General features: G+C 45.3%; 2 protein-coding genes and 1 long non-coding RNA gene across 6 annotated transcripts; 1 reads left to right on the top strand and 2 right to left on the bottom strand.

The window, feature by feature from the left end:
* Positions 1 to 16: 16 nt before the first annotated feature.
* On the bottom strand, positions 17 to 3,241 carry LOC113588449 (uncharacterized). 2 transcript variants are annotated; one of them, XM_027027623.3, is made up of 3 exons: positions 1,881 to 3,241; positions 598 to 1,628; positions 17 to 503 (listed from the first exon to the last, which is right to left on the bottom strand). In XM_027027623.3, exons 1-2 carry the CDS (start codon positions 2,214 to 2,216, stop codon positions 615 to 617), a joined length of 1,350 nt encoding a protein of 449 aa, XP_026883424.2. In that variant the 5' UTR covers positions 2,217 to 3,241; the 3' UTR covers positions 17 to 503; positions 598 to 614. The 2 variants fall into 2 exon arrangements, with proteins under 2 accessions (XP_026883424.2, XP_026883425.2); XM_027027624.3 differs by having other exon boundaries at positions 17 to 473; positions 1,881 to 3,240.
* LOC145653199 (uncharacterized) lies at positions 2,020 to 5,736 on the top strand. 2 transcript variants are annotated; one of them, XR_014119561.1, is made up of 4 exons: positions 2,020 to 2,159; positions 4,735 to 4,856; positions 5,069 to 5,193; positions 5,613 to 5,736. It is a non-coding gene; the product is annotated as an uncharacterized LOC145653199 (long non-coding RNA). The 2 variants fall into 2 exon arrangements; XR_014119562.1 differs by having other exon boundaries at positions 5,053 to 5,193.
* Positions 5,539 to 27,018, bottom strand: bean1 (brain expressed, associated with NEDD4, 1). Of its 2 annotated transcripts, XM_081706260.1 has the most exons (8): positions 26,429 to 27,018; positions 24,754 to 24,826; positions 24,043 to 24,174; positions 14,828 to 15,028; positions 14,431 to 14,572; positions 11,595 to 11,809; positions 8,000 to 8,159; positions 5,539 to 7,923 (listed from the first exon to the last, which is right to left on the bottom strand). In XM_081706260.1, exons 3-8 carry the CDS (start codon positions 24,065 to 24,067, stop codon positions 7,806 to 7,808), a joined length of 861 nt encoding a protein of 286 aa, XP_081562386.1. In that variant the 5' UTR covers positions 24,068 to 24,174; positions 24,754 to 24,826; positions 26,429 to 27,018; the 3' UTR covers positions 5,539 to 7,805. The 2 variants fall into 2 exon arrangements, with proteins under 2 accessions (XP_081562386.1, XP_026883414.1); XM_027027613.3 differs by lacking the exon at positions 11,595 to 11,809 and having other exon boundaries at positions 5,539 to 8,159; positions 26,429 to 27,007.
* Positions 27,019 to 27,817: the final 799 nt, after the last annotated feature.

Here is a 27,817-nt window from a genome sequence, read left to right as displayed (position 1 = left end):
TATTGGCTAATATTCTTTACCCTCAAGTGACTTTACATTAATATTTAGTAACTGAATTTTATATAATCACAGAAACTCATTGCAATGTACAACGTGCATGTGCAAATTTAACTTCAAGTAAGGCACAGATAACTACATAAAGCATGTAGAGCACAAAATGTTAATTAACCTGAGAAACAAAAATGGGAAAATTCAACACTTTAAGAACCTTCTTCTGTCATATTTATACACCGTATATGACCAGTACACTGTTCACCTTGTATGGTTAAAACAGTCCCTTTTTCTGACGGTAGAGATGAGCAATTTGTAGAATAAGAATGGACTTGATTAAGCAGATCAGCGTGAGAATACGACAGGAACGCCAGTATGCTGCTGTAAGGCTGTGCTCCGCCATCCTGCAGTGTTTAGCTCCAACCTCTGATCCATCTTCAGAAGAGCTGTGTTAGCTGGTCTGGGTGGTCCAGAGATGAACCCTGGAGGAAGGCAGTGAGGTAAGCAAGATTCTGTAATGATAAACACATCAAAGACGACGGTCACAGACATGCGTTAAGGTTTTATTCTTGTTTTAAAGACAGAATTCATTAATAAACTCCATACCTCCACACCTGCAGCACCTACAGACAGTGTGACCACAGCTCAGTGGGCTGGAGTTCTGCCTGCTGATCTGTAGGCAGTGCCACTGCTGGGCTACACCCACTCAGACAATTAGGGATGTAGAAGGAGTGCGGGGGCTCCTTGATGGGGTCGTTCTGTGGCATCTCAGCAGCAGGTCTGCAGGACGGGTCCTGGGACGGAGTGCACGGCACCGCCTGCTTCTCCTCCGTGGAGGCGCACAGGGGTGACACAGCACAGTCCACACCTCCTTGGCACTGCTGGGCCTGCGATGTCTCCTCTGTGGGGTATTTAAGGGGCTCGTCAGCACCGAAGTCCTTCACCTGCACGTTACACAGCCTCTCCGTCAGCTCCAGCACGTCTGTGGCTCCTGCCTGGCTGAAGCCGGGTCGGTGGTGTACAGATCCTACACAGAGCACTCGAGGCTGCTTCTCCTCCGTGGACTGCGCTTCCACTACTGACTCTGGGAGCTGTAGTTTTCTAAACATTGTGGGAGATTCCGTGTGCAAGGCGATGGACTGGGGGCCACTCATGTCGATACCGACTGTGTGCAGCTGCGCTGGCGTCGGGTCTTTTGTCCGCTCCTTGTTCCTCTGAGCTGTCTGAGGCTTTGTGAAAATGGGTTTCTGACGAAAGGCCAGGTCTGGGTAACTCTTCTGCATCTCCAGGATGGACGTGTCGTCGATAACGATGGACCTCGGCGGTCTCCCCTCTGCACAGCCCATGGGGTCCAGGGCCTCTCCAGCTCCTGGCCTCTGAGGAGATGCTCTGCTGGACAAGATCTCCAGACATTCTGCATGGGACTTCTCACCCATGACCTCCAGGAGATACTCGCATTCCAGCCTCGCGAGAAAAAGGTCAAACCCTAATTCCTTCACCTTGTCTAGGTCAACATGATTTGACATCTTATACTCCGTGTCGTTTTCAAGGCAGTAACCGATACTTTGGAGAATACTTTTGGTAGTGTCGTGCGGTAGCACTGGTTGAATGAAATATACGAAATGACCGGTAAATGTCTAAAAGAAGACAAGAAGGTTTAACAACGTTAACGTTAGCAGCGTGAGCCAGACACGTGTGATTACTTCACTCCGGCGCGCGTGACAGTGGCGAGGAGAGCTCAGTTTCGCTTCATTAAAAGAGCTTTAAAAACAAAGATGGAAAATAAAGCGGACACTATAAATGTCAATATGGATGAATGACGTGAATAAAATTCTTACTTAAGACTGAAATAGAAAGCAAAAGTATTAGAGACGCCGAAGGGAAATTACCTTCAACGTTTTGATCTCCTTCTTCCACGGGAACAGGAATAAGTTGACACAGAGCGTTTCAAGCATTTCGGCAACTTTGCTAAAGCTAGCGAGGCAGTGCGCCAGGTGTGTGCCGGTGTGTCGCGCACACTGGGCCACCGTGGCGTAGAAGTCCAGCGCGAGGAACCTCTCTGCGGGGTCTGCCGCCGCCTGCAGCACCTGCCGCGCGTCCTCGCGCACCTGCGGGTCCCTGCACACTTTGCCGTTTCCAGGAGCCCAAACGCTGCTGTAGTACGTCAGGTAACTGTCCAACACTGTTTGCCTAACACGACTTTGATCGCTAATACTGTCGCTCATTTTGTTTCGCTGGTGATGCGAGTTTGTCTACTCGTGCCGAGCGTTTAAAACAAGGAAGCGAAAGTAGGCTTCGATGACACGCGAGTACAGCGCGATGATGCGCGCTGGCAGGTAGCGCGCCTCCCATCCGCCTGCACGCTAGTGACCTTACAAGCCTCGGAACAGCAAATACCCCCGTGCGCCTCCATGCTGCGCCTCCTTGCTCCTTCGGCTTTTGCCAACGCTGCCTGTAGGAACCCAGCACACACGTACCGAGCGGCGGGTTCAAAGCGGACTTAGAAAAAAAGGTCATTTATTGTAAATATAAGAAATGATTTATTGGAGTTAAATCCTGTAATACCGACTTGGTATCTTGTATGCAAGGAAGCATTGTTGTGGTTCCTGTTTCGAAAGAAAAGCTTTCAGATGAAACACTGACATCTACAGGGGTAGGAAAGAATGTGCCTAGACAGGACAGCGCCTGAGAGAATTGATGACTGTAACTCTCTCCTTATTGGCATACATAACAAAACCATCCGCTCACTTCAATATGTCCAAAACTCAGCCGCAAGAATCCTCCTTCATATAAGGAAATCAGTCCACATCAGTCCTAGTCTACATCAGCTACACTGGCTCCCCGTCCCTGAACACATCAGTTAAAAATCCTCCTCACATTCAAAGCTCTGCACGGTCTTTCACCTCCCTATCTGTCTCAACTCTGACACCCGTACTGCTCCACCCGTACACGTTGGTCCTCCACTGCAGGTCTCCTCTCCATCCCCAAGTTTAGACTGGTGTCTGTATGAGACAGATCCTTTAGTGTCATGGCCCCAAAACTATGGAACACTTTACCTCAATCTCTCCGTCTGCTCTACACTCTCCTCCTTCAAATCTCTACTTAAAACACGCCTCTTCTCCCAACACTTTTCATAACTTCTTTTCTTATATGTATTTGTTAATTATTGAGTTATCAATTTGTCAATTTAATTTTATCCCCCCCACTATCATTGTAAAGCAACCCTGTGTCTGTGAAAGCCACTATATAAATCAAACTTATTGCTATTCTTCTGTCCCCCTCACACTACTCATGTAACGTGTTAGGTTGGATGTTGTGAGCAGTGTTTCCCCCAAAGTTGAAATCTAAAGAGACTTTATCCCACTTTTATCACAAGCTACTGACCTAAGAGTTTGTTTTTATTTGTTCTTTCTTATTTTAAAACATAGTTACATTAGTAGTTAATGTTACTGATCTGTTTTTTCCTTAAGTTTTTTCCTTGGGTGGTGGGTGTGTTCTGTGGGGATTTTAAAAATGTATAATTGTGGACATGGAGATCCTCTACTATCCACTAGGGGGTGGTAAAGCACCCTTCATTCCCCAGTTTCCCTCTGGCTTCGATCATATTATTAGTTTGGAGGAATGTGAACTCAACTCTTGTGCTTGCTTCAACTAAGACTGTAAACAAATTCAAAACATGTGTGTCCGGCCCTTCCCACTTTACCTTCAAAGTGGCTAACTTCACTAGAAAGTTCACTAGGGTTAGGGTTATAGGGTTGGGCTTATGTTAGGGTTATAGGGTTGGGGTTAGGTTAAGGTTATAGGGTTAGGTTAGGGTTATAGGGTTGGGGTTAGGTTAGGGTTATAGAGTTAGGGTTATAGGGTTAGGTTAGGGTTATAGGGTTGGGGTTATAGGGTTAGGTTAGGGTTATTGGGTTAGGCTTAGGTTAGGGTTATAGGGATGGGGTTAGGTTAAGGTTATAGGGTTGGGGTTATAGGGTTAGGTTAGGGTTATAGGGTTAGGTTTAGGTTAGGGTTATAGGGTTGGGGTTAGGTTAGGGTTATAGGGTTAGGTTAGGGTTATAGGGTTAGGCTTAGGTTAAGGTTATAGGGTTAGGGTTATAGGGTTGGGGTTAGGTTAAGGTTATAGGGTTAGGGTTATAGGGTTAGGTTAGGGTTATAGGCTTAGGTTAGGGTTATAGGGTTAGGCTTAGGTTAGGGTTATAGGGTTAGGCTTAGGTTAGGGTTATAGGGTTGGGGTTAGGTTAAGGTTATAGGGTTAGGGTTGTTGGGTTAGGGTTGGGGGACAATGTGGGAGAGTCATGAAATACATGAGAGATCACTTTTGTAACAAAAAATACATAATGGTGAAACATGAGTTAAGACAAAACCACTGGTAGCCATGAGACAATGGAATCTCCTGGGTCACATCTCTCTCCACGCTGTGTAACATCTCTCTCCACGTTGGGTCATATCTCTCTGCCAATTTGCCAAAGTGTACAGATTTTACACATAGAGAAAACAGTCAGTATGCAAATTAGCTATGAAAATGAACCAATCAGAAGATCCAACATCCTCATAAAGAATGCAGCACCACTCAGCACAGTGAACCTCCCTGCTGAAATAAAGACTGAAGCTTCCAGAAAATCATTTAAACACAAACTTCTAAGGGAGAATCCAGAATGATTTCTGATCAAACTGGTGAAGTCAGCAGTCTTCTCTGGAAAGTCTGAGTAGAAAATAAGATTGCTATTTTCCTTCTAGTCCTCTGTGAGAAAAGAGGTCACCTGTAATGGAGGAAATGCCAAAAGACATTCAGGAGATGTGAAGCCTCAACTGGACTCATCTGATTGGCTGTGGCCCGGGAAAAACCGGGGTGGACCAGGGTAAACATGCATGACAAAAACACAGAAAAGCCTAAAAAAGCCTTTCAGTCTAAAGTAAATGGTCTTTCCTAAAACCTTTACATTTGGTTTTAAATATTTCCCACAATAGTGATTAACAGGCTCACAACCCCAATATTGATAGCTGGAGATAAATGGGCCACAATAAACTACAGTAACCTAGGAAACACATTTTCAGTCTTGTCCATGTCCAGGCTCAGCGAGGACAGGCTGCGCTCCCCCGCCTCCTGGGAGCGGTGGAGACGGAGCAGCCTGTCCTAAGCGAGTGTCCCGGAGAGGAACCCAGTGGAAAGCAGCTCGACAAGAACCTCTGACGCATGTAAGTTTGCAGAGTGCAGTAATAAAGGGAAAGCTGAGAGAAGAGGATCAGCCCAGTAGATCTGTGGCATCTTGTCACATCTTAAACAGTAGCCAGGATTCCTTTTTCTAAGCTTTCGCTATTTTTAACAATTGCTATTAATGGGTTTTTTTTTTGGAAAAAAATTGTATGTGAGAAATAGTAAAATGTCTGTATATGTGTTTATATTTCACCCAAAAGTGCTGTTGACAAAAAACTAGTTGTCATAAATAATGCTCTTCAGTTTATGTTTAATACAGGGACTGCAGAGGAGTATTTTAAAAATGTTGTTTAAAAACATTCAAAGACTCTTCTGGAAGCAAATAATCAGAGTATCAGATTTTTATTATTTAAGTAAACACTAGGAAAGAAATCAATGTTCTAATACAAAATTCCTAAAGTCTGCAGGTAAATTAGACGTCGCCGCTTTTACAGTGGAGCACAACACTGAAGGAGAAACAGCACATTTTCTACTCAGACAAAAACATTTCAAAATGGACTTTAGTCCTCGTTTGCTACTAGTTGGTAAACACAAAGCATTTCGATTGATCTGAGCTCTGAACTGAGTGCTTCCCCATGAAAGATCCAGCCTGCCGCACGACCCGCTGGACCTGCTAGACCTGCTGTACCCGCTGGGCCCAGGGAAGTTTGTTTATCCTTTTTGAGAATTCCTATTGCTTGAGATTTGCGTGGTGCTGTTGTCCTTCCAGCGTATTTCTGATTTTACAACAACACATTTATAATTGGAAAACAATGAGAGGAAATGAGAAATTTACAACCAAACAAACATCGCTGGGGGAAAACATAGTTTGGGAAGCATGTTCTGTCTCAGAGGACACTGCTTCACACACTAAAGCTCTGCAGGAAAAAATTAATCACACAAATCTGTCAGTTATATTCTTACCTCATCTTGTAATATCTGGACATACACAATAAACGTATTATTCACAATAATAGTTTATACACAATACAATATTACTCTTCCACAGCCACTTATATCCTTTGGTAAGGTTGGTTTAAACTGTGGTTGCCAAAGCCCTTCTGTCTGTTTATTTGTGGTTATAGGGAAGGTGCCATCCTGTACCCGCCCTGGTTGTTGACCCAGAACAACAGACAGTTGAACATTTCAAGAAATCTGTATAATGACGACGTTCTCACCAAGCCTTTTATCGTTCTGCATGAGGCAAACAAAAAATGTTCACAGTGAGTTTTACAGAACGCACAGAGCTGAACAGAGTCTTTGCTAAGGCCTACCGTCAGGACACTGCAGAGGGTCTACATTTTCGAACTGTTGAGATTTATGTTATAATCACTGAAACTTATCAAATATTGTAATAAAAAAAATTCAGGAAAGAAAAAAGATCAATTGTTGAATCTTTTTAGGGTCCACAAACAAAATAGTGTTTGTGCACCAGAAATGAAACCCATAGATATTATCACACAAATCCAGAGAGAAAATGGTTAAAGGCCTACTCTAAAATTATACAGCAGCTTCAACATTATATTCAAATTTAGCAGTTTCATAGTCACATATAAACCTGTTGTATGTTTTTAAAGGAGCTACTTGTCCACTAGATTAGTGCTTTATTAAGTCCTGGCTGTATAAATGTATAAATGCATTGGTGGTTTTGAGAGTAAACCCTCGGTACCATCAATCAGGAGAGGGGCCTGTTAACAGCGTGCTGAACTTATTATTAAAAAATGTTTTTTGATAACCAGCATACAAACTACTTTTCAGGGATATTAAGTGTTGGGGTTATAGGGTTAGGGTTATATGGTTGAGTTACAGGGATAGGGTTACAGGGTTTTAGGGTTAGGGTTATAGGGTTAGGGTTATATGGTTGAGTTACAGGGATAGGGTTACAGGGTTATATGGTTGAGTTACAGGGATAGGGTTACAGGGTTTTAGGGTTAGGGTTATAGGGTTAGTGTTAGGGCAGCGATCTAGTTTTCTTCTGAACATCATTTGTAATACATCTTAATTCTTTCCCCTGGAGATTTTATATGACCGAACAAAAATACACATAAAACATTTGAAAACACAACCCATGGTGTGATTACACCATGAAAATAAAGTCAATAAAATAAAGGCTCATTGCTCAGAATATTCACCACACCACCCCTGCTTCCCAGTGAGGGTTCTGGTGACTGGGCTGATCTGTTTCCCAGTGAGGGTTCTGGTGACTAGGCTGATCTGGTTCCCAGTGTGGGTTCTGCTGACTGGGCTGATCTGGTTCCCAGTGTGGGTTCTGGTGACTGGGCTGATCTGCTTCCCAGTGTGGGTTCTGGTGACTGGGCTGATCTGCTTCCCAGTGAGGGTTCTGGTGACTGGGCTGATCTGCTTCCCAGTGAGGTTCTGGTGACTGGGCTGATCTGAGAGGTAAGCTGTACTGCAGTGAGCTCATATTTTCTTTTGAGTCTGTGATGCATAAAAAGGCTCTGATCTGTCCCCCGTTGATGACAAAGCCTGAGCCAATCAGAGGTGTCCCTTCTACAAGTCTGGGGAGTATGAGACCTAGAGTAATTCTGTGTGTGTGTGTGTGGGGGGGGGCTAGACGACAGTGTGGGGTACGGGGTGCTGTGGGGTACTCTCCTCAGCTGTGTGTTTCAGCAGGTCCATGGGTAGGAGTGGGAGGAGCTGGCTCTGTGGGAGGGGCTGGCTCTGCTCCCTCACCACAGCCTCGTATGGAGGCGCCTCCTCCAGGGGTGTGGCTGAAAGAGAGATGGAAGCCACTGGGTGTGCGATCCAGTCCTGCAGTCTGATTGGATGCTGGGAACTGCCACTTACGGACAACCAGGAAGCACTTGCAGGAAGTTCCTGTGCCTCCAGGCAGGAGTGTGGGGGGTGGAGCTGATCGCGGTGACATGGATCGGTGAGGGAGTACGGAGGAGGGTCATCCGTGGGAACGTATATCTGTGTGGCAGCTGGCCCCACACACTCCTCATAGCTGAAACAGAAGAACAACGATTGGGATTGGGTTACTTTCCCAAGAACCTTCCAGTCAGTTACATTTCTTTACCACATGGAGTTTGAATAATCTATGAAAAAGGCCTTTACAGACTATGGGTTGAAGAATGTGTGGGGGGTGGTTGATTCTGTCTGAAGTTTATGATGTCCTCTTTGTGCAACTACTGTATAACAATGAAATGTGTTTGAACACTAGAGGTCCGAGTTGGTGAAACTAGCACCTTCTGTCTCAAACGCAGACCAGAGAGAGAGAGAGAGAGAGAGAGAGAGAGAGAGAGAGAGAGAGAATGAATGAATGTCCATGAGAATAGCAGAAGTATAGCTGTGTAGGTTGTATGAACCTGCAGAGATGTGCAGCCTTACATCACACAATCACTTCAAGGCCAAACATGAGGGAGAGCTTCACTATAAATCCTGGGATTAAGATTATAGATCTTTTGGATGCACCTGTGTCCAGAAGCGTTAAACTTGTCCAGGAGCATTTACAGGGGCTCTCAGATCCTGGCGGGTGAGCAGTGAGTCGTAAACTTACAGCTCTAATGAGTCGTACCCTAATCAGTCCCCATGCACATCAGCTACACACAATATACCAGAGACTGTGAGGAAGAATGGTGTAAGAATTTTTGTAAATACGGAAATGTGCATGTGTGTGTGTGTGCGCGTGTGCGTAGGTGGACAGCAGTGCTCTAACCAAGTGCTGTACTAAGAGTCTCCACTGAGATGTCCATTAACTGTTTACTGATATTCCATCTGCTCATATGGGATCAGCTGCTAACAACTTTGTTGTGCTCTCTCTCTCTCTCTCTCTCTCTCTCTCTCTCTCTCTCTCTCTCTCTCTCTCTCTCTCTCTCTCTCTCTCTCTCTCTCTCTCCCCCCCCCCCCCCCCCCACACCTGATAATGCATCATCTTTTGTGTGTATTATTACAGTGGAATAATAGTTTTGAAATACCTTGGTAATGCTGGTTATCGATATAAACAGTCTGCTAGTCCTATCAAATGACTCATGGTATTTTAAGATGCTTAGCAGAGACCAAGAGCCAGTTAGTCACAGTTAGACTGAAATTCACAAAAATATTCTTAAAGCCATCAGCACACACACACACACACACACACACACACACACACACACACACACACACACACACACACACACACACACACAAAAGCACTGCCAGAACAGAGCAGGTTTAAATCAGACTGAAATCTTCTTGTATCCTCCACCTCCACACACAGAGAAAAGCAGGACCTGTGTGTGTGTGTGTGTGTGCTGACACACCCACACACACACCCACACACACATCCCACTGAAACACTCACACACCATGTGGAGGGATGTTTAAAATGTCCTTCTGTACTCCAGAAAGCACGAGCTCAGGAGCAGTGGAAGAGAAACGCAAAAAACTCACTGCGCCAGTGCTGGTTCCAGAACTCACTGCTCCAGTGCTGCAGTGCTGGTTCCAGAACTCACTGCTCCAGTGCTGGTTCCAGAACTCACTGCTCCAGTGCTGCAGTGCTGGTTCCAGAACTCACTGCTCCAGTGCTGGTTCCAGAACTCACTGCTCCAGTGCTGGTTCCAGAACTCACTGCGCCAGTGCTGCAGTGCTGGTTCCAGAACTCACTGCTCCAGTGCTGGTTCCAGAACTCACTGCGCCAGTGCTGCAGTGCTGGTTCCAGAACTCACTGCGCCAGTGCTGCAGTGCTGGTTCCAGAATTCACTGCTGCAGTGCTGGTTACTGAACTCACTGGGCCTTTTTCTGGGCCTTATTGTGGGTAAAAATGTCTTGCACATTCTACCCCGGGGCCCCCCCAAACCAACTACCCATGTCAGGTCCTAACAGGCCTGAGAATAGCAGGTCATTAGTGTTACCCGTGGTGCTTCTCTCAGTATGTATCAGCTTAAATGATTGATTTTCACCTTTGTTTGTTCCTTTCAGCTCAGCAGGTTACAGATTTTTCAGAACATGCAGCTCAACTGAACCTTTCCCATGAAAAAGCATCAGACATTAAAAATCAGACAATAAATTTCAGACATCAGACATTTCACCTTTTCTGTGCAGTTTTCTTTGACTTTTGTACACCCTTCTACTTTAACATCGTACACCAGACTCACTTCATTCATGCAAACATTTAAAGATTCTTCTACTAAAGGTTTATGATGTTATCATGTATAATAATAATAATAATAAGAACTGTACATCTCCACAGGCAAAATCAATTAATTGAAAAACAGTAAATGTGATATAACCCAGATAATACAATTTTGATGTTTTTTGCTCTTTGTTTCCTCAGTTGATCATTAATCTTTCTCTGACATGTATTATAATTACAGATGCATCCTGAATTTAATTTATTGGAAACATTTGAGATGCCTTTTGCATAAGACAATGAATATACATTGATTGATTAAATGATGAATATAACATTAATTTTGATTACAGAATGCTAATATGTATTCAAGTGCCTTATTAAAAACATAGTGTTTGCATGCCTGCATGTGCATACGTGTCTGTGTGTGCATTTACATATGCGCGCGCGTGTGTGTGTGTGTGTGTGTGTGTGTGTGCGTGCGCTTCCCCTCTCTGCGGAAGCATCAGTTCTCAGACTCCACAGGTGCTGTGTTACTACAGAGCCCCTGAGCTTCCAGCTCCCCTCTGCCATCTGTGAACATGGCAGCTCTGCCATGATTCACACACACACTCACATACATTCACAGAAATATACAAAAGCATACATACACAACCACCCCCCCACATACACACCCCTCGTCCCATCCAACACACACGTATCAGCCCTGTCACTCCACACACACACACACGTATGCACGCACACACGCACGCACGCACGCGCACAGCCATATCCAATGGTTGTGAAAATATGCCCCTGCATCGAGCCATTATGTTGTAGAGGAACTAGATTACCCAGATATTTCCACATGCTGTGCCTGTGCTCGCACCAACCTAATATGCTAGAGACGCACGCGCATACATACACACACACAAACACATTCACACACACACGTGCACATACACACACATGCACACATACACACACAAACACAAACACATTCACACACATGCGTGCACATACACGCGCGCGCACATATACACGCGCATACACACACAAACACAAACACATTCACACACACACGTGCACATACACACGCGCACACACACACAAACACATTCACACACACGCGTGCACATACATGCGCATGCACACATACACACACAAACACTCACACGCACACACACACGCGCACGCACACACACACGCGCGCACATACACACACACGCGCACATACACACACACGCGCACACACACACGCACACGCACACACGCACACACACACACGCACACACACACACACACACACACACACAGTCTCTTGCCTTTCCCCTGTGCTTTCCAATGTACCTTTCATGTTGGCACTAATATGGCAGAGGGGTGATAAATGGGTGTGAGGATGGAGTGAAGGTGTAGCTCCACTGGTGTGAGGGGTGGTGTTCCCTCCACCCTGGCACAGATGGGGCAGTGATGGAGAATCCTGCTCTGATGTAGTGGAGCAGGTGCTCGGAGCAGCTCTGTCCTCCACCCACACACACCCAATAGACTGCAGCAGAACACTGTCCCTGCATGTAAGCACACACACACACTGCATTGGCACACAGAGAGCATATTAGACAAGAATAGCCAAAATACTGGCAGAAATATTCTCATACTGGATACATGAACTGGGTCATGATTGTGGGCAGAAAAAACACAATTGCTTTCCAATTGTAACACACCTGACAAAGTGATGAGAGACAAGATCACCTGATATGTGGATCACCTGTGTTACGGGATCACCTGTGTTACACAGGGAAAGCATTAATCAGGCCAGTAATCAGTGCTGAGCTCTCTCGAAGACAACCAGGCAATACTGGGAGAGGTAAAGCAAACTGGGTAATGCTAAAAGGTACAAAGCATGTTGGGTAATGCCAGGAAAGATAAAGCAGCCTGAACCAGAAGAGGAAGCACATGAGGCCAAAATCAGAAGGGGAGATGTTCCTCTCTCTCCCCTCTCCCCCTCACACAGGTCTGCTGCTCCATGGTGTGTGAGCACCCAGCCCGCATAATGACATTTAAATAACAAATGGAGCTGGAAACCAGCCGTGAAGGACAGAACAGAAGCCTCACCCCGTCAACTCACACACACACGCACACGCACGCATGTATATATACACCCACACACACACACACACACACACACACGCACGCACGCATGTGTATATATACACCCACACACACACACACGCACGCATGTATATATACATCCACACACACACACACACGCACGCATGTATATATACATACGTGCACACACACGCGGGGCTGGGCTCAGTTGGGCTCGGGTTGGGGGCGAATTATTAAAGATGGCAATTAGATGAGCTAGATCAAACATGCTGGGTGTCTTTCAACACTAAGCTGCTTGGCATTCTTCAGAGACACAGGCTCTAACGGGGAGTCCAGGCTCCCATAAAGACATGAGACAGTCAGGGCTGGACGTAAAGGGGACGCGAGACCACCCGAGGACCACAGAACCCGCTTAGCCCCACCGTGAGGCAATGCGTTCGGCCAGGACAGACGGACATCCACAAAACTGGGGACTTCACTTCATTTCCTTCGCTGTTCCCCCTCTCTCTTTCTCTCCCCCTCTATCCCTCTCTTTTTCTAAGTGTTCTATTCATACCAAAACCATGACAACAGAATCACCATCAGTAAGATTAAAAATAACTGTTTCCCCGTCCCCCGGCCCTTGATGGAGAGCTGAAGTAAAACCACACACCGTTTTTTCTGACCAAAATATCCACAGCACAGCTCCACCTCGACACTACTTCCTAGCTCATCTGCACTTTCCTCAGAAGATACACACTCTTTCTGGGTGTGTGTCTGCAGATGCTGATGCAGAGGTAATGTACTTTTACTGGCTTTTCTCCAAGCTTCTCATGCTGGTGTGCTGATACTGTAACTGTTTCAGTACTGGGAGAAGTAGGAAAAAGTCCATTATGCTCACTGAGTGTCTCCACTATGATCTCATTATTGATTATACGTTTACATCTACTATCCCCCCCCCCCCCCCCCAGCAACCTTCTCTCTCTCAGTCTCAGTTAAGCTTACGAGAGAGCCTTGTCACCACAGTCATACTGACACCTTTCACACGTTCACAGAGTCAGCACTCTGAACACGGGGCATTAAACAGTGTGTGGTAACAGAATCATTAAACTTACATAAAAGCCTGGAAACTCATGGAGGAGTTCAAAAAGGATATGTTTAGGGTTATAGGGTTAGGGTTATTGGGTTGGGGTTAGTGTTAAGGTCAGAGCTAGGGTTAAGGTTAGGGTTAGGGTTATTGAGTTGGGGTTAAGGTTAGGGTTAAGGCTAGGGTTAGAGTTATAGCGTTAGGGTATGGGTTATTGGGTTGGGGTTAGGGTTAGGGTTAAGGTCAGGGCTAGGGTTAGGGTTAAGGTTAGGGTTAGGGTTATAGCATTAGGATTAGGGTTAGGGTTATAGCATTAAGATTAGGGTTGGGGTTAGGGTTAGGGTTAGGGTTATAGCATTAGGGTTAGGGTTATTAGGTTGGGGTTAGGGCTAGGGCTAAGGTGAGGGTTAGAGTTAGGGTTAGGGTTATAGCATTAGGATTAGGGTTAGGGTTATAGTATTAAGATTAGGGTTAGGGTTATTGGGTTGGAGTTAGGGTTAGGGTTAAGGTTAGGGTTAGGGTTATAGCATTAGGATTAGGGTTAGGGTTATTGGGTTGGGGTTAGGGTTATAGCATTAAGATTAGGGTTAGGATTATTGGGTTGGGGTTAGGTTTAGAGTTAATCTTAGGGTTAGGGTTAGGGTTATAGCATTAGGATTAGGGTTAGAGTTATTAGGATTAGGGTTAGGGTTATTGGGTTATGGTTATTGGGTTGGGGTTAGGGTTATAGCATTAAGATTAGGGTTAGGATTATTGGGTTGGGGTTAGGGTTAGAGTTAATCTTAGGGCTAGGGTTAGGGTTATAGCATTAGGATTAGGGTTAGGGTTAGGGTTATAGCATTAGGATTAGGGTTAGAGTTAGGGTTAGTCTTATAGCATTAGGATTAGGGTTAGGGTTAGATTAGGGTTAGAGTTTGGGTTATGGTTATAGCATTAGGGTTAGGGTTATAGGGTCATAGTGTTAGGTATTGTAGAAAAGTCCAGTGGACAGAGCAGAGTGAGATCACTTACTGAGGGGGAGAGTCTGGATACATGATGTTGATCTGGGAAAGCGTCTCCAGGTAGGAATCAAAGTGAAAGGCAGGCGGGAACTCGTCCAAGCAACTGGACCTCAGCTCTCCGACTGAGCCACCGTACGAGAAGGCGTCTGGAGCTGTAGGGAACACCACCACCTCACAGTGACTCCACCACCTGTGTGTGTATACCTGTATACCTGTAGGCAGTTGATCTACCATTGATATGACACTGTTATTCACTGCACACATTTCACATACTTCCCACACGTACATGTAAATCCTAGTGTGGTTAGTCTTCTGTCATGCTAATTTCAATACAATACAGTACTACACTATACTACACGATACTATACTACACATCACTGTACTGTACTATCCTCTGTGGTACTGACCGTAGCTGGAGGGCAGGTGAGGGTTGCGCAAACGGCTGTCCTTACGCAGGCTGCCCACAATGATGGTGACGCAGGAGAGAAAGAGCACCAGACCGATGACAATACCAGCCACCACCAGCGGGGACACCAGCAAGCTGGGCTCACTGGCCCTGTCCCTGCAGTCAGGATACTCATGGATGGGGCTGCTCTGATTCGAGCTTACTACACACACACACACACACACACACACACACCCACCGTACAATGGAATATGGATCGGAGAGGAAGGGAGGAAAGAGAAAGAGATGTGAGAAGGTCATATGTGGAGAGATAAAAAGGGATGGGGGGGTTGGGGGAATACCGTCTCTCTCTCTCTCTCTCCCTCACACACACACACACACACACACACACACACACACACACACACACACACACACACACACACGCGCAATTAGCACTGAATAAATGTCACAAGAATCTTTCCTTCTTCTCTAGTTAATGTTTATCAGTGTAGCATGACCTCTAAACCACAGCTGACATGAGTGCAGTCCTCAAGCCAGCTGCTGTCTCCCTCTAACACGACCCCTCCACGACCTTCCCGTGACCCCTCCCACACAACCCATTTTGTCTGGGTTTCGTCCACTAATGTTTCTGCCATCCACCCACACTGCAGTCCCACAAAGCCCTTTTGTGCTCTCAGGTACAGTAGGTATATTTTGGGCCATCAGTACCCCCCCCCCCCCCCGACCCCCCCTCCGTCTGCACGGTGCACCCACGGCATGCCTCTGTTACAGTCTGACATGTTAATAGTGTCATGGTGTGTACTGGGTTCATTGTAGCCATAGACAGCACTGTGCCTGAGTCACTGTGTCTGGGGCTCAGCTGCTCGGTGAATGAGGTCAGAGACGCTGGAAAACGGAGACACATGGAAGTGCTTCCGGGGATTTAAGGGATGAGAGACGGGACCACGGCTGTTCAATGTTCAAAGTTTATGTCACATACATAGTCATACATGGTATAACTGGCAGTGAAATGCTTTTGTAACTGTTCTGTCCAAGCCGAGAAGAGATACAGGGAAATACAGGGAAATGGATGTTGTTTGATGAATAAATAAATATGTAATGATACATATTATACATTCATCTATATATACACAATGTACAATTTCCCATTTTTACAATTTACAATTTACAGTTTTTATGATGTTATTGTGGACATCATACCCAGAGAACACAGAGTAGTTCCATCAGTTCATCAGTTGCCCTGATTCAGGACCCGAATGGCCTGCAGGAAGAAGCTCCTCTTCAGTCTCTCTGTGTTAGTCTTCAGGGAGCGAAAGCACTTCCCTGACCTCAACAGAGAGAGGAGCCTATTGTTGGGATTGGTGGGTCCTTCACAATCCTGAAGGAATCCTGGGCTGTGCAGCAGAGGTTACGTGCAGGTGGAGTATGGCTGTGTAATTCTGTTTTAAGTGATTCACTGTGGGAGTGGAGACCCTGATGGAGACACCCGTGTTCAGGGTCCGCATCCCTTTTCATTTGCATAATTTAGGTTCTAATGTTAAACTGAAACAACCCACTAAATCACATCCTAAAATCATCAGTGGCATAAAGGATCTGTTAGACAAGTCAAAGTTTCATCTCCTGCAGGTCAGATTGGAGAGAATTGCCTGCTAGTGGGTCTGGTTAAGTGCAGAAGATCCTCGTTTACGCCCCTCGTTACACAGCCGTCGCTACACTACTGATGTTCTCTAAACTCAAAGCTAGAGCAGCTCTCCCACCAGCTCCCCACACAGCTGTGTTGCCAAAGATACCAGAATGAAGCATATTACTGGACAAGTGGAGTGGGGCAGGGGTGTGTGATGTGGGGGGATGTGCGTGGTCAGTCTATACTGTGTGAGTGATGTGTGTGTGGTCAGTCTATACTGTGTGAGTGATGTTTGGTGGTCAGTATAGTGTGTGAGTGGTGTCTGTGCTCAGTCTATAGTGTGTGAGTGGTATGTGGTGGTCAGTCTATAGTGTGTGAGTGATGTGTGGTAGTCAGTCTATAGTGTGAGTGATGTGTGTGGTCAGTCTAAAGAGTGTGAGTGATGTGTGTGTGGTCGGTCTATAGTGTGTGAGTGATGTGTGGTAGTATGTTTATAGTGTGTGAGTGGTGTGTGTGGTCAGTGTTTGGCATGTGCGTGGTCAGTGTGTGGCATGTGCGTGGTCAGTGTTTGGCGTATTACGTGGTGTGTGTGGTCAGTGTTTGGCGTATTACGTGGTGTGTGTGGTCAGTGTGTGGGGTCAGTGTTTGGCGTATTACGTGGTGTGTGTGGTCAGTTTTGGTGTATTACGTGGTGTGTGTGGTCAGTGTTTGGCGTGTGTGTGGTGTGTGTGGTCAATCTATGGCGTGCGCATGGTGTGTGTGGTCAGTGTTTGGCGTGTACGTGGTGTGTGTGGTCAGTCTATGCCATGTGCGTGGTGTGTGTGGTCAGTGTTTGGCGTGTGGTCAGTCTATGGTGTGTGCGTGGTGTATGTGTCACACATATTCTCAGCTCCACTCCTCTGCAATTCACCTTCAACAGCAGGACAAATGCACCTACATGAGGGATTCATGATGCCTGACAGCTTACAAGCAGTATTACATTAAACTGACTAGCAATGTCTTTATTGCTAATGAAACATGATGGTCTGAAGTCCAAACAAGCCTCCACACACACACACACACACACACACACACACACACACACACCACTGCCTCTCTCGCAACTGCGGCTGCTGAAGTTTTTAACCAATTTTGTTGTTGTACGTCTGCCAACAGATTGACCTGCCATGTTTCTTTAGTGTGTCTGGGCTACATGCTGTTAGGTCTAAACTGGACAGTACTGGACTTTATTAGGTGCTGCAGACATTAATAGCCAACACATCCCTCTGTGTAGGTTGGTCAAACCTTGATGAGAAAAACAGCCCTTCACAAGATCAAAGGACAGGCATGAGTAATGGATTACCCAAGTCATTCTCACAGGGCAAGTGCAGTCTGTGTGCTGTGAGCGTCTACTCCTGTCTGTGTTCAGCACAATGCAGTAAGACAGCAGCTCCCATCTTCACACACTGTCCAGCACTGCTCACCTCACCATACACACGCTCACCCTGCGGAACATTTAGTGGTAAGGAGGTGGACGCATGTGCAGAGAAGAGTGAGATTTATTAGGGACAAATCCAGAGTCGTAGTCATTAGGGTAGTCCAGGGTTATAGAGCAACATGGAGAGTACGAGGATACATGATAAACAAAACAAGGGCTGGGATAACGAAGACTAGGAAACACAAACCAAAGCACACAAAGGCATACAGGGAAAGCAGGCTAGAACAGAAACTAAGAAGTAACATACGAAGGTAAGGAAAAGCAAAACGGCTAGTATTAAACAGGCTAACCTAAACAGAGGCTACAAAACAAAGACGGGCTTACATACATCCAATACATTCTAACACAAACGCAACCATTCAAATATTAAACCAAACACAATGAACAGCCAAGACACAGGGAACAAGGCAGGGCTTAAACGTCACAAGACTAGAAACGAGGGACAGGTGTGGAAAATCAAACGAGGGGCGGAGAAAACGAAACTACGGAATGGAACTAAAATACACAAGACAGAGAAAAAACGGAACATGGAAGCAGGGAGCGACTAACCGTGACACCCTACACACACTGCTTACCTCACTCTGTCTATGGCACTTTCAGGCACTTGCCTCTTCCTGGTTTCTAGTTCAAGGGCAAAATATAGCATCATCACTAAAGCTATGGGACATCAGTTGCACGCGCGTGCGCACACACACACACACACACACACACACACACACACACACACACACACACAGATATGTATAAATCATGCATAAATACATCACTAAGATGAATTACTGTGTTCATTTGTAATGTAGATTAACAGGCGCATTAATTCAAGGCACATAACAGGAAGCAGAGCACGGTGTGGAAGCTGGATGAGGCTCAGGGAGACAGATATCTGGGTCATACTGGATCACAGAGAAGCTCAGTCCTACCCGGCTACTACTCATGGAGGCGGGGCCCTGCCTGTGTGTCTCTCCACACTCACCAATCACCAGCTGGGTATTCGGCTAGACCAGGACGTGGAGGTGTGAGTGTTATCCTGTTCTGGAGTGTGTAGCACAGTCACCGCACAGGCACTGTTTCAGACTGTTGAAGAGTCCTGGAACAGATTTATGTGCACAGCATCTGAAGGGTATTCGAAAAGAGTGTGTTACAGCTAGTGTCTAAAGTGTGTGTGTGTGTGTCACAGTTAGTGCCTGAAGTGTGTGTGTGTGTGTGTAACAGCTAGTGTCTGAAGTGTGTGTGTGTGTGTGCGTAAGATATGAAGAGAATGACACATCTAATCCAGCAAATATGCTGAAAACGACACGTCTAATACAGCAGTCTAATCCAGCCTTGTGCTCATTTCTGCTTCCCAAGCGGTTCCTCCTGTTCACAGTAACTGTTCAAAGTGTTGACTCAGCTCCTATACAGTCCATTAAAGCCAGATGAGGTTCACACACTTCCACACTGATATCAGTCGTGTGTCAGGAATGAGATGGTGTTATCTTTAAACGCCTCTCTACCTTCCCACTTCTGCTGCACTCCTTCTTCTCCTGAGGTCACATGACCTTAATACTACACACCTTTAGTACCACAATGCCTTGCATTACTGTCAGCATGTACCGGAGCCAAACATTTCCCAGATGTCCTGTCTTATTCCAGCCTTGGCTGAGTGCTGGCGACCTTTTAAAGGACATGTCACCAGAGTGCAGCAAACATGGATGAGTTGTTTAGTGTGTGATGTCCTCCACACCCTGTGCTCATCAATTCAGATCTATAAGATACATGTTTGTAAACAGCAGTGAGAAATGTTTTTAAAAAACAACAAATGAAAAAAATTAAAAGAACAGAAAACCCTCCCTAGTCTCTGGGTAGTGAGGGTTTAAAGCAGCTCTGAGGTCTCTCTCTCTCTCTCTCTCTCTCTCTCTCTCTCTCTCTCTCTCTCTCTCTCTCGCCCTCTCTCTCTCTCTCTCTCTCTCTCTCTCTCTCTCTCACAGAGAACTGCAGATTATGGAAGGCATCCATTTCAAAGCCTGTCCCTGTTTCCTTTAGCCCACATTTCAGGGACCTGAGCGTTTCAACTTGTCTGTCTCAGTCTTGCAGCCCCGGCAAGGGAGGTTTACAGCAGGAGGCTGCATTATCCACATCTGCAGGGTGTTAGTGAGCCAGACGAACCAAGTCCGTGGCGCATTTCCACAGGATTTTCCTGCCATTATCCCCAACTGAGTGTCCTGAAGCATCCTGAAGCTGGCCTACTCACACTGCATTAGGATCCGCGAACACCGTCACGGTAATGTAACACAGTTACAAAGCTCTGATCACCACCTCCACGGCACAAACTCTGTGACAGACAGGAGTGAGAGTCACCAGCCACAGGGAGCATGTGAGGGCAGGCACAGCACAGCCACTGATACACTGATACAGAGCTGACCACTGCACACTACAGCCACTGATACAGAGCTGACCACTGCACACTGCAACCACTGATACAGAGCTGACCACTGCACACTGCAGCCACTGATACAGAGCTGACCACTGCACACTGCAGCCACTGATACAGAGCTGACCACTGCACACTGCAGCCACTGATACAGAGCTGACCACTGCACACTGCAGCCACTGATACAGAGCTGACCACTGCACACTGCAGCCACTGATACAGAGCTGACCACTGCACACTACATCCACTGATGCAGAGCTGAACACTGCACAGAGCTGAACACTGCACTATTTTCTGTTCTGGCTCCAATATGGTGGAATGAACTCCCACTTGCTGTCCGGACAGCAGAGTCCCTTGCGGTCTTCAAATGCAAACTGAAGACCCGTCTATTTGCAGAATATTTATATGTACATTTATATGTACACTTGTATGCATATAACAAACCCAGTCCTCTCTTAGTGATGCAATTTTTTATTTGATTTTTAAAAATCACTCAAATGTTTAATGAAAATTTCAATTGCTGGCTGCAAATTAAATAATAATATTTGAAGTCTCTATATAGTTTCATTACTTAATGCTCCACTTATCCTTAATAGCCCTGACGTTGCTGAGTTAACCTGAACATACAGACCGTGAGTGATGTCACACTGATGTCACAGTGATGCAGGACCACTGACCTCCTCATAAGACAAAATAAGATGAAACTAAACACCCACATGATTGAAACCTGCTCCATTTTTCACTGCAACACTCCTACACCACACACTGCTGACTCTGTGATGCTGCGTCCCCCCCCCCCCCCACACACACTCACTCACATCTCATACATATACATGGTTATGCAAGGAGAAAATGAAACCTGAAAATGGCATTTTTATCCATTTTTAACAGAATTCGTTGAAAGTCAAGTGTGATCATTTGGGTTGTGAGAACAATACTGGACACTGGAAGGTACTAATGATGAATACTAGTAGGTACTGAACACTGGAAGGTACTGTACACTGGAAGATTGGTCACCAAGAAGACTACCAGCAACTAATACTAACAGAAGGGAAAGACCTTATGAAAACATTGAGTAAAATTTAGATAGTTATTAATGGTGCAGATATTAAAGAAATAAGGGAAATTTGAATGATGAAAGTGTGATATACTTTAATATATAATACACTGTAATATATTTAAATATGTAATATACTTTCATACATAATACACTCTAATACACTTTAATATGTTATATACCTTTATATAATATACTCTAATATACTTTAATGTATAATATACTGTAATATATTTTAATATATAATTACTATAATATACTTTAACACTGACAGAAACAGAGACAATGACAGAGCAGCCAGTGTTCTGTGCATCAGCCCAGCATGCTCAGGTAAACATCTTACGTATTATATTTCATCTAACAATGTACAAAGGAATATTTGATCTCTAAACAACTATTTAAAAGCCAATTGCTCCTTTCTAAAACTACACTGGCGTGAGTAGACTGATGTGTTCAGGCTGCCAGTGGTGTCGTTAATATTCACCAAACCTCCAGCCCTTCTTGTGTTAGAAACGTTGGAGAAAAGACCAGAACAAAACAGGCCAAATGGGAGTTAGAAAATCCCTTTATATGTCTGTGACATCAAGGGCTGAGATCACACCAGGACCTGCAAATCCCTGAATTATTAACACCATTATTTAATTTGGTCATAATTTGTAAATCCAGGCAGAAATATTAATTCTACCCTTCACAGGGCTGCTTTTAATTACAGTAAAATTACTGTATGCTACACATTCTACAAAGACATTACAACTGCAACCACACAGAATTCTACATGGACCATAGAGCCATAGACCAAAACCCAGACGTCACTCCACCCAGACATCAGAAGATGGTACAACCCAGATGTCACTCCACCCAGACATCAGGAGATGGTACAACCCAGACGTCACTCCACCCAGACATCAGGAGATGGTACAACCCAGACGTCACTCCACCCAGACATCAGAAGAGGGCGGCAGTGCTAATGGAAGATGGTGCTTGTGTGTTCAGAGCGCCCCCTAGTTATCACACATAGAGCCACAGGCTAAGACACAGTAACACAACACAATGATAACTATTACACAACACTCCAAATACATACTGCAAACACACTACAACCACACACTACAATACTGCAAACACACACTACAAAAAGTCACACAACGTTGCAAACACACACTGCTCATTATGAATCTGCTCACACACACTGCTCACACACACTATGAATCACCACAATGGAACCAGCCAAATAGCTCCGCCCTTCTATCACAGCCCCACCCTCCGTGGCTAGCCCCTCCTCTTTTTGCTAAGGCTGCAGCAACGCTGAGGCTCTTCTGACATTTCAGGTGTGAGACAGATGAATTATGAATTATATATGAGCGTGAGTTCAGTGCGTTATTCTGTGCTGGAGCCCTGACTGAGAGGCAGTGATAGCACGGAGCCAGTCCTCATTCAAAACGATGCACGTTAACCACATTAAACCTTCATTAATGTCACAGCATCTTGACCAAAGCACAGTGGAGACGTAGCGACTAAAAGCAATCAGACTTCCAAACTGGCATGTTCGCTAAAATGTCAGCGTGCTCATCTGCCTTTGAGTGCTGCTGCAGTGTTCCTGGCTCCTCTGCAGAGCTGCGCTGAGCTGGGGGTTAAACAGTGTGGCAGCTTCCTGTTCATCAGACTTCTGATGGCAGCAGCTTCTGTCATGGCTGCCGTTAGCAGACACAATCGCCCCTGTCTGCAAACAGTTTAGTGAAAGGTCAGGTGGTATTAGCAGCAGGCGTAAACGCCGCATGGCCGAGGGGACACTGTGTTCTTTAGCCAGATGTTCCAGAAGCTGAGAGGCCATTTAGCAAATAAGATCCGATTTCAGAGATGGAAAACTTACATAATGTCCTGCTGACGTGTTTCCACAGGGCTTGAGTGTGCACACTGGACAACACCAATGTAATAAAAGTGTTATGGTGAAAGATCCGTTTGTGATAAAGAAATGACCACAGGCAGCGTTTCCTGTCCCTCACATTCCTGCTAGAGTCTCCGTGATCAAGGCAGCTAATGACATAGCAACGTCATTTTACAAGGTTGTGTGTTCAGCTCAGCTGCAAAACAGTTCACTGGGATCACACCTGCTTGGACCCAGACAGCTCATAACCTGAAGACACAGACACTTGGCCTTTTGTGTGTCTAAGCATAGCCTAAGGGTTAAGTCAGGTTAACTATGGGTTAGGTTAAGTTAACTAAAGGATAAGTTAGGTTACCTAGGTTAAGTGTTAAGGTTAAGTGCAGGTTAAATCCCTTTCTGTCTCCATCTCTGTTTTTAAAAGCAGGGAGAAGAGAGGACTACTCACCACACCACTACCTTGTTGCCATGGTTTCTGCCATGACCCCAACCTGGCCAACTATAGTTAAGCTTGTTTATATCTCAGAATAAAACAGGAAATGGAATTCAAGCTTCTGAACCTGTCATCAGGAAATGTGTGTATTCTGTTACAGCTGGAACTCACATACACACTGCAGAAAGAACCAAGAAAATGCACAAATTGAGTATTCCTCCTCAACTCGCAACAGGACAGAAAACTGGAGTGGAATGGCAGGGTGAGGAAGGCTGAGGAACGGTGGGGAACACAAAACCGTTATCCCCGGAAAAAGCGTCGGTGCCTTACCTGAACAGATCAGTTTCATCAACATGTACTCCCTGGCACAGTGCTTCCTACTGTGGCATCTCAGCCAGTTAAATGGGCAGGTGCCAAACGTGAGACCGTCTATGTGGCACGCGGAGGGGGCGTCCTCATCCGCTGGAAGGAGAGCAGAAGGAGGCGTGACCAAGCCAGGAAGACTGGCGTGATGGTAGAGAGTGACAGATGCTTGATAACTCACCCACACAGGCTATAACCCCACCAACACGACACACCCACTCATGCCATAACCCCACCCACAGGACATATGCACACATACCATAAACCCCACCCATGTCATAACCCCACCCACAAGACACACCCACACATGCCATAACACCACCCACACGACATGCCTACACAGGCCATGGTTCTTCAGTGGTCACAAGCTAAAGATACTGATCAATGCAGTTCCTCTGCTTGTATGCCATCCACAAGGCACAAGTCCACACAGCCCCACACCTCTACATATTGGCCTCAGGGCCCCACACAGCCCCACACCTCTGCACACTGTCAGAGAGAGCACAGATGGTTTTGTGTTCTCTGAATCACTAACAGTGAAGTTTCTTACTTTTGGTAACTGATAACAGCAACTACGCAACACTTTATCACTCATGACAAGATGCACAAACATGGAGACACACACACACACACACACACACACACACACACACACACACACACACACACAGTACTCACTGGCTTTGGAGAAGATGTCACTGGTGTTTGAGGTGGTTTAGAACAAGATGCACTTGCAGCAGGAAAGCTGGAACTACAGAAAGAGCGAGCGAGAGAGAGAGAGAAGCAAAGAGACAGAGAGAGAGAAAGTGAGAGAGAGAGGCAGAGAGAAAGAGAGAGAGAGAGAAAAAAAAATTAGAGATCCAGCAAGTAATAGCATTCTTCTCATTTTCACTCACAGCCTGAAGTAGTTTAGACTGGCAGATGTTACACTGGGCTGAAACCTGACTGCCACTGGGAGACCAGCTTCAGCCTGGACTGCAGCTTCAGGATCATCCACAACCATTAAAACATTAACCCCAGACTACCATTAAAACATAAACCCTAGACCACCATTTAAAACATTAACCCCAGACTACCATTAAAACATAAACCCTAGACCACCATTTAAAACATTTACCCCAGACTACCATTAAAACATAAACCCTAGACCACCATTTAAAACATTAATCCCAGACTACCATTAAAACATTAACCATAGATCATCATTTGAAACATTAACCCTAGACAACCATTTAAAACATTTCCATAGACCACAATTAAAACATTAACCTTAGACCACCATTAAACATTAACCCAACCACCATTTAAAACATTAACCCTATACAACCATTTAAAACATTACCATAGACCACCACTGAAACATTCGTCCTAGACCACTATGACAATTTATTATCTGGGATTACCATAAGGGAGGCTATAAAAATATCTACCAACACTTAATGTAATATAGGCCTACAATACAATACCCTATATAATATCCAATACAATATCCAATTTAATATACAGTATAAAATATACAATATAATAATATACCATATCATATACAATGTAAAACAATATTGCAATATACTGTTTTTAGATTTTATCATGTTTAGGACATTGTTGCAAAATTGCTAAATAAAAATATGCGATTATCTTGATGTGTTAATGATTATTGGCCAGTTTTTATTGTACACCAAATAAAATATGGTGACTTTTCATTTTCACTGCAATTTAGTCTAAGATTACGCTAAAGTTCTAAGGTTCTTTGCAGTAACATTATTTAAAATGACTATTTAAGCTTATCAAATTACCGACAGTTTAGCAAGCAGCCAAAAACGGATAATATGTCCATAAATGACAATCTCATGAATTTAAACCTTGTTTGTTCTGGGTGGGTGAGGGGCGGCGGTACGGAATTGGGCGTGGCTTCCATCCCGCACCTGTAGACGCGCGAGGCGGAGCACGAGACCCCGTTGTAGCGCGCAGAGTAGGGTACGAGACTAAATTAACAGTTTTGAATAAGGGGTGTACATGAAAAATGATAGTGTATCTGAGGAAAAAGAAAAAGAACCAACATCCAAAACAAAGAAGAATTTACGTCCCGAGAGAAGATGAAGAACCAGGCCAGTGAGACCCAAACACTTCTGAGGTAAAGACACACTGGGCAGTGAACCCCCGCTAGTACGGGCTGTGGTCCTTCAGACCGCTCCAGTTTGGTAGGTTCCCTCTCCGGACATGTTAACAGGAACATACAGGACTTTCTGAGCCCAGTTATAACCAACATGGACTGGATCTGGACATCGATTACATGTGGTCCAGTTCTGGAGGGGCGCAGCGCAACGCATCTGAGGAGCAGAACTAAGCGACTTACCCAGCTGCAGGAAGAGCTCCCGTGCGGTTGAACGCGCCTGGTTTCCGAGGTCTGTAAACGCCAGCGGACTCTCACCGCGCGACGTCCCCTACTGCGCCTGCTTTATACTCACATACCAAACACATCACTTCCTCCGTGGCGCTAAACGATCTGTCGCCAAAGAAATGCAACCAGAAATCTCTCAAGGTCGTGCGATTCCTCGAGACATTTTGTGGACGAAGGGAATGAGCTCTGCGAGACACGAGGCTTCGTTCCAAACGCTTGAAAGCGCTAAAAGGCGAACGGATGGACGGAACCCACAGCAGCCGAGCCTCCCGCCTACTGGCGCGTCCGCGGAGCGCACTCCTCCTCGCGGACACGCTCATTCGCTGCGCACGAGTCCCTAACGCACAGCGCGAGGACTCCAAATGTAATTCAGAATTCAGGCGGCTGGTCATGCAGTCGCGCTCTCCTCTCTAGGCCGAGTCTTCTGCGTTATGAAGGGCAGAATGAAGCCGTATGATATATTAAACCTTCCTCACTAAAGAAATGACATACTTTATCTGCCATTAGTGTTTGGAATTTTCCCTGGTGTTACTTTAACATTAATAAACATTCGCATAATACACATTAAAAATCCCGAGGTCATCGTCAGCCAAATAAAAATAACAACATGAGTAAAATAAAATAAGATAACAGTGGTACAGTCTTACAATGTGTAATCCATATGAAACATGAGGCTCTTAACACACCTTTAGTGCCCATCTGTCCAGGAAATGCGGAGTTAAAAGAATAACATTCATTCTAAGATCAGCAGAAAATGCGTCAAATCAACAACACACAACCTTTCCGAGTGTGGTAGGAAGGTGTTGTATGTTTATTTGTTCAATTCAAATCATTGTTTAGGAACTGGCTAACCTCGGGAAGCTTGGCCCTTTTAGAGTGCTCCGTCCCAGAACAGATCTAAACGTCCTACTGGAAGGCGGAAGCTCTGGGAGTGTAATTCAGGGTGGGGGGATGCTTGGTGCTAATTCCAGCTGTACAAAGGATTTGTACGTTGAGATAATGATGGCAGAGTGTGACGGGGCATCTCAGATGGAGTTTTTATCTCAGTCTCTGACACTTTTACAAACAGGTTAGTCGCTTAGACCCTGTTGTCATGGAGAAAGTGAATCCAGCCTCACAGAACCAGAACATGTCCAGACCTTATGAACTGTAACTTTCTAAGTACAGCCTTTCGTGTGCAGTCTTTACAATATGTTGTACATTGCCATCTCATTTAAAATCCACAGCTATTATCATACCAAAAATGTAAACTTACTCACTGTCTTCACTGCTGCACCCATCGCACACACCACCATCACACACACCATCACACACACCACCATCACACACACCACCATCACATAC

The sequence above is a fragment of the Electrophorus electricus genome, chromosome 23, assembly GCF_041902795.1.
Source record: "Electrophorus electricus isolate QZ-2024a chromosome 23, ASM4190279v1, whole genome shotgun sequence".
NCBI classification, from domain to species: domain Eukaryota; kingdom Metazoa; phylum Chordata; class Actinopteri; order Gymnotiformes; family Gymnotidae; genus Electrophorus; species Electrophorus electricus.
The sequence above is the reverse complement of the archived record's forward strand: the minus strand, read 5'-3'. Positions and strand labels throughout refer to the sequence as shown.

Bases quoted from the DNA above. Each gene is read 5' to 3' on its own strand.
- LOC113588449 (XM_027027623.3), bottom strand. From the start codon at position 2,216: ATGAGCGACAGTATTAGCGATCAAAGTCGTGTTAGGCAAACAGTGTTG. The intron at 1,629-1,880 runs GTAATTTCCCTT...GTCTTCTTTTAG, and splicing joins AGGAGATCAAAACGTTGAAG to ACATTTACCGGTCATTTCGT.
- bean1 (XM_081706260.1), bottom strand. From the start codon at position 24,067: ATGTTGATGAAACTGATCTGTTCAG. The intron at 14,573-14,827 runs GTCAGTACCACA...TGTTCCCTACAG, and splicing joins TCACCTGCCCTCCAGCTACG to CTCCAGACGCCTTCTCGTAC. The intron at 11,810-14,430 runs GTAAGTGATCTC...GCTTACATGCAG, and splicing joins TATCCAGACTCTCCCCCTCA to GGACAGTGTTCTGCTGCAGT.